At 61.1% G+C, this 6868-nt stretch overlaps 1 protein-coding gene across 1 annotated transcript; it reads right to left on the minus strand.

The window, feature by feature from the left end:
- Positions 1-3693: 3693 nt before the first annotated feature.
- On the minus strand, positions 3694-6296 carry CD248 (CD248 molecule). Its single transcript, XM_037053278.1, has one exon. It carries the CDS (start codon positions 6280-6282, stop codon positions 3961-3963), a length of 2322 nt encoding a protein of 773 aa, XP_036909173.1. The 5' UTR covers positions 6283-6296; the 3' UTR covers positions 3694-3960.
- Positions 6297-6868: the final 572 nt, after the last annotated feature.

Here is a 6868-nt window from a genome sequence, read left to right on the forward strand (position 1 = left end):
TCAGAGCCGCCAGGGCACCAGAGGTGGAACCTCAGCTGGAAAGCTTGGGACTCCCCAGGCCTGAGTCTATCAGGAGGTGGCGCCATCCAGGGCTTAATGCAGGACGTGCAGGGTGCCCAGCTGGTGCTAGTCCCTAACTGACCTCAGTAGGGTGTTAATTCTGCCCTCCCAACCTTAGCTAACCCCCACCTGTGCCCAATAAGGTTTGAAAAGTTTTTTTTTTCTTGAGCTCCTGGTGCTGAACTCAAGTGCCATGGCCTTCCGGAGCCCCAGTCTCCTGTGGGAGTGAGCAGGTAAATATTTGCGAGCCTAGTGGCTAGTGCTGATACAGAGATCTGCCCTGAGATCAGTCTCTTTCCCCAAACCGTGACCCACAGCTCCCCCATGGGAGCCTCTGGGCTGAAATCCACTCCTTCCCACCAAACGCATACTCTTAGGAAAGGTGTCCACACTTTGAAGTTGGGGCAGGGGAGGAGTCCAGGTGAGAGACTCCTTTTGCCCCTGGAAAGCAGACTCCGTGGAGAAGGAATAGTGAGAGTCCCACCAACCTCTGTAAAGACTGGCAGGGGACACGTCAGTTCACAGAGTGACTTAAGGGCAGGTACAAACCCCCTTCGAGCCCAGGCGCCCTGGGGTCTCTAATTGACGGAGGGCACCTGCAAGCAGATCTGCTGTGTTGGTAGATATTTGAGTAACACAAACATTTAATAAATTAACCAACTATTTATTGAGCTGTGTGCTCTGCAGAGGGGCCGGAAGGTCTCCGGCCGGCTGCAAGCGCGGTGCGGAAGGCAGGTGGCACCAAAGGCCGGTTCATCGACGTTGCCCTCTGGGCTGTCGACACCCTCTCGGAGCTCCTTCCAGAGAATCCGCAGTATAGATGCACAGAGGCGGTGGGTGGGGAAGGAGAGGGGGCGCCTGGGCTGGATTCAGGGGCATCTTGTTCCGAGACGCGGCGTCGGACCCACTAGTGGTCGGACCCCTAGTCTGAGTGTACCCCGAAGGTGCTCAGACTTCGACAGCGACGCGCTGGGAGCGGGAGGAGCTTGGGTCCGGAGAAGGTGGGGCCTCAAGGTCCGCAGGGCTACACAGAGGCAAGAGGAGGAGGAGCCTGGGAGGAGGGGCTGGGTAACGATCTCTGTGTGGGCGGTACTCGTGCGTGAAGCCCCTTATGAGAGGAGCTCTGAGTGGGCGGGACTTAAGTGACCGTCAGGGTCTTGGTTCGGTATATATATGTTTTTTAAAATTATATATTTATTTCTAGAGAGAGGGTAAGGGAGTGAGAGAGGGAAAGAAACATCTCATCCACTGCCTCTCACACACCCCGAGTCCGGAGAAGGCCGCAACTCACGGATGTGCCCGGACGGGGAGTCCAGTTCGAGGGCCGCGCTGAATGCACTGAGCCACGCTAGCCAGGGCGGATTTCGGCGCATTCTCATTGGGCGGCCCCGGGGAGTCTGTGTAGGTGGACCGTTACCTCAGTGTGAAGGGAAAGTGTTAGCCGCACGTGGGCGGAGTTCTTTCCAGGAGAAGTGGACCTGGAGCTCTGCCTCGAACACTTGTAAAGCCTTGGTGAAGGGGCGGGGCTTGTGGTTGGGGGCGGGGCCTACAGAGGCTCTACAAGGGAACGCGTGAACTCCTGGAGGGCGGGGCTTGCATCTCTGAGAATTAATATCTACGCGGGATCCCTGCGCTCGCGGACCTAGTCCCCGGTCTGAAAAGGGGCGGAGCTTTAGTTCTGTCGTGCGGGGCTGCGTGAAGAGAATATATTAAAGTCTGGGCAGAGTTCATACCTCCTGGAAGCGACGGTGTGTGAGCAAACCGCTCTGAGGAGGCGGGGCTTACAGCCCGGTGGGTGAGGGCCATTGGTACTGGGGCGGCCTGGGAGGAGCTAAGAGAAAGGCGGGGCAATAGTTCTGAGAACTTTTGAGCTGGCAGGGGGCGAGGCTTGTGGCTTTGATGGGCGGGGCCTCTGGAGAGCTCCTGAGGGATCCCTCGACAGCAGTGAGTAGGCGTAGTTCATAGCTCCCAGGGACCGGGTTTATATTGCGGGTCAGGGTGTAGGCTGGGGTCGCGCCTAGATGAGGCGGGGCCTGAGAGCCAGTGGGCGGAGCCTGACACACTGCTCAGGGCCTGGGCGGAGTCCCGGCTCCGCGCAGGCGGAGTCTCTGCCCTGGGAGGCCTTGTGTTTAGGCCCGCACGCAGCTCCTCATCTGGTGCTCATTACGGGATGACAAAGAGCCGGCTCTGGGCCCCCTTCCCCACTCCCATCTCCTCCCTTCGGCTGCAGTGCATTTAACTCCTTCCTGTCCTCAAGGAGCTTTGGATCCCCAGTGCAGGGTCCCAAGGAGGAGCTCCAGCCCTTCCCGTCTCGGCAGGCTTTGTCACTCCCCAGGCTGGGCCCCACCTTCTTCCCAGACCCAGGCCTTTGGGTCATCCCGCCAACCGCTCTCATGTAGCAAACCTCTTTGGTGGAGTCTCCGAGGTTAAAAACTTGGGTAGGATCTGGTGGGGCGTCTGGTTTGAGTTAGGGAAACGTGAGGGGGGCGGGGGTAGTGCGTATCTTTCCCACCTCCCACCGCGCCGCCCCCTGCCCCGTGCCCCGCCCTCAGGTTGGTCCCCAGCCCTGGCATTTAGTCTCCTAGTCCGTTGGGGCTCAGCCTAGCCCAGGCTCAGTCCTTGGGGCCAGACGGTGGCATAAGGGCACCTGGTAGGGAAAAGGACTCTGGGACACCCCTCTTCGCCTGCCCGGGTGGTCGTGGTGGTTCTGCTCTGTCTTAATTAGAGACTGCTTAGAGGCTGCAACTGAAAAATTACAGAGGCAGGGGGAACCCGTGCCTCCCCTCTCCCTGTCCCCAAGGCAGTGAGCCCAAGATGCTGGAGTTTGCCGGGTTTTCCCAGGCTCTTTTGTTTGACCATTCCCTCCTCCAATTTATGGGACACTTTAACCTTGAGCAGGCTGAAACTTCACTCAAGCTGGGGTCTCCTGGGTCTTTCTGGCTCCATACCACCCAAACAGAGAAGGGCAAAGTGTGGCCCCATATGGGAACATGTTGCCTAGGAAGCTGGGTGTGGGTTCTCTTGGGTTGATTGGTGCCCCCCCCCCCCCCCCCCCCCCCCCCCCCCCCGCCAGCCTAGCCTGCTAGGCTCTTCCACCTCCTCCCTGGAGCAGGGGGGAGGAGTGCCTCCAGAGCGGCGGCAGCACTCCTGAGTGACCCTGAGCCCTAGCCAGCAACTCTGGGCACCCTGAGTGGATGGGAAGGGAAGTACCAGAAGTTGGGAGAAGTTCACCCACGAGACCCTCTTTACTCGCAGGATCATCAGGCCCAGGGCTTACCTTTGACCCCCAAACCCAGTTTGACTCAAGTTTAGTAGAAGCCCTCATTCTAGAACACTCCCCCAGATTCAGCACTACCTTCTTGGAGTTTTGATATAAAGAACAAATACCAAATTTTCTCCATCTAAAACCTCCCACTCCTGGGCTTTCTGTGTAACCTTGGGCAAAGCCCTGCCCCCTCTGGGCTCCTATTTCCCTGAGGGGAAACAGGTCTGGTTAAGGGAAGCATACCTTCCCTTAAGGGATCTTACCTTATTTCCTTGAGGGTTCAGACAAGCTGCAGAAAGTTGCCCTCCTTTTCTTGGACTCCTCCCAGACCCTCCCCTCAGGCACCAATGGGGGTCAGAAGCTTTGGATGAGGTTGGTACTCCATTTATTGGAGAAGAGCCCAGCACCCACCCCCTCAGGTCCTGGGGGCCTCAGCATCTCCTCTGTCATAGGTGCCAGGCCAGGGAGCAGAGTTTCCGTGCGTCAAGTCTAGTAGGTGACTGAGAGAGGAGCCTGGCTGGGCCTGAGGGAGCAGGAAGCCCTCTGTCCATTTGGGCAGCCTGCATGGGTCACTGAGCCGGGTGTCCAATGCACGCCCCTTCCCCTCGCCCCATGGAGTGGCATGCCGTGCCCCATCACACGCTGGTTCTGCAGGTCTGCACCCCTGTGAGGCTGCCCCGGTGGGGCGTGGGTTCTGTTGGGCCCTTGTCCCCAGCATGGGTGACCCAGCGATAGCAGTCTGTAATGCGCTTGTTGGGTGCGTGGCGGCCACAGCGGGTGCAGTACACAATGCCCAGTGCGAGTAGGACCACCAAGAAGACACATGTAGGCACTAGAAGTGCCACCAGCAGCCACCGGTCATCCCTCCGGCTTCGGCCTGCAGGACTAGCCTCCCCCAGGGCTGTGGGGGCTGCTGTGGGGGCTTCTGAGGGGAGCCATGGGGTCAGCTTGGAATCAGAGGCATCTTCTCTTGGCACCTCTGGGGCTTTAGAATAGGTGTGTGTAGGGCTGGTGGGAGTGGTCTGGTTAGTGGGGCTCTGAGGGGGCAGGGAAGTGTGGAGGACTGGGGGCTGGGTGGCAGCAGGCACAGGGACTTGATGGGCGATGGGCAGAGGGGACCTGGATGTAGTGGTCAGTGATGGCTGGACAGGCGAGATTTTGGGAAGGTGAGTGGCCTGGAATTTGAGGACTGGGACAGCTGGGGTCCCCGGGGGGTGATGAATACTGGAGGTGGTGACCAGAAGGGCATGGTTAGCTGGGGTTCGGGGCCCATGAGCAGTGTTCTGAGTATCAGCCACTCGGGTGTCTGGAAACATGGAGGACTGGTGGGCAGTGGACAGTTCGGGGTACTTGGCTGAGATAACTGGGGGCGGGTGGCCAGGGGGCCGTACCGGGTGAGTGGCAGAGGTCACGGGAGGTTGGTGGACAGAAGGCAGATCTGGATAGCTGGCTGAGATCATGGGGAACTGGTGGACAGGGGGGAAAGGTGGGTACATGGCAGGGATCCCGGTGGGCTGAGGGGCAGGGTCTGATGGTGGGTGTATGGCAGAAATGAAGGGGGGTTGGTGAGCGGAAGGCAGTGTGGGACGTGTGGCAGAGACCACTGCGGGCCGGGTGACAGAGAACACTGAGGAGTGATAGGGGGCCCTGGGGGCACTGAGCGGGGGAGGCCAGGTAGGGTCCAGGTAGGGCATCTGTGGCTCTCCGTCCTCTGGGAAGCTAGGTCTATAGGCCAGGCCAAAGTCAGGCGGATACGTGGGGTCCATCCATGGGATCCCAGGCGGCTCCGTCCAGCCACCACCGAAGCGCTCCCAGGGCTCACCTTTGTCCTTTTTATCCTGTCCATCATCCAGCAGCTCGTCCTCAAGGTCCTGGGCAGCCCGAGCACCGGCGTCTCTCATGGGGCTGCAGCTGATGCCGTCGGCCTCCAGCTCGTGGCCCTCCCTGCAGTAGCACTCAAAGCCGCCAACGTAGTTGACGCACATTTGCTGGCACACGGGGATGTCCTGGCACTCGTCCGTGTCCACACAGCGGTGGGGCTCATCGTCCGCCGGCCGGAAACCCAGGTGACAGTGACAGATATAGCCCTGTGGCCCACCAGGCTCACAATGCTGCTCACACAGGGCATGTGCACAGGGGTCTTCGCAGCTGTGCCCATCCGCTGCCAGCTGGAAGCCCTCGGTGCAACGGCAGGACACACGACCGTCCGCCTCCTCCACACACTCATGTTCGCAGCCCCCGTTATCTGGGTCGCAGCCGGTCCCGGAGCACAGGGGCCCAGCCCGGGACCAGCGCACACCCCCCTCGGGCTGCTTCACGCACAGCAGAGAGGCTTCCCTGCCAGCCTGGCACGGCACAGCGGCCACAGAGCCGAAGGGCAGCCACTCAAACTCGGTGGAGACCAGGTGAAAGGGCGTGGTGTAGACAGCCGGGCCCTCCTGGCCAGCCTCCTCTGGCAATGCTGGGCAGGAGCCCTCAAAGCCGAACTGACACAGGTAGCCATCCACAGCCAGCGTGCATGAACCCTCAAGCCAGCGATGCTCGCCATTTGCCTCAAGGGCTGCACAGCGCTGGGCAGGGCAGGGCCCACCCGTAGCAGGCTGGGCCCAGTTGGTGAAGGCTGTGTCCTGGTCCCCGGTGGTCCACGTGAAGCCGCGCAGTGGGCGCTGCGGTTGGCATTGCCGGGCCTGCCGCTGCAGCCCGATCCACAGCAGCTGGCCGGCTGGGCCGGCACCCACTAGACTGTCCACGCGCTGGGCTTCCTCAGGGGTTCGAGGCGTGGCCAGGTCGCCCCCCAACTCTCGGCAGGCCCGCCAGGCCTCCAGGAAGGTGCAGCGCCGTGGGAAGAGTGCGTAGCAGCTGTCCTGGCCGCAGGCGGCTCGGGGCTCGGGGGCCCAGGGGGCCTGGCCCAGTGTGGGCACCGTGGCCGCCCAGGCCAGCAGCAGGCGCAGCAGCATCGCGATGCCCCCCGACTGGCTGGGGCTGGGTCTGCAGCCGCTCTTGACAGGGGGAGGGACTGCAGCCTCCGGTGGGCGGGTTCGGGGGAGGGCCCAGCCGGACTCAGGCCTTGTAAGGAGTGGGCTGGGGCTGCTGCCAGCTCCCTGCTGCTGCTCCCCCGGGGCTGCCAGAGCAGGAAGCAATTGGGTGGGCGGCAGGGGTAGGGGTGGTGGGGGTGCGGTTAGAGGAGGGAGGAGGCGCACCCAGGGGCTGGGAGTCACTGGCAGGGAGACCTGCCTCCCAGAAGAGGCTGTACAACCCTCAGAACACTCCAGTGCTGTCTCGGGCTCTTTGCAGTGGGGTGAGGTCACTTCGCAGAGGCTGACAGTGACCCTAATCTGGACACACCAATCTCATCACACCGGGGAACAGTCTCACTGCCCAACAGCTTTCCATACATGTGGAAACCTGTTCTGACTCATGCTCTTCACATCACACATGTGTATACAGTTCTCTCCCTACTCGGGAGCTCTCTCCTCGGACCCTCTGGCCCAGATTTGCATGCTCTCTGGTGTGCTGCCCCCTAGGTGCACAGGCAGAGTGCTG

The sequence above is a fragment of the Sturnira hondurensis genome, unplaced genomic scaffold (genome assembly GCF_014824575.4).
Source record: "Sturnira hondurensis isolate 20B ecotype Veracruz unplaced genomic scaffold, ASM1482457v3 Scaffold0007797, whole genome shotgun sequence".
NCBI lineage: Eukaryota > Metazoa > Chordata > Mammalia > Chiroptera > Phyllostomidae > Sturnira > Sturnira hondurensis.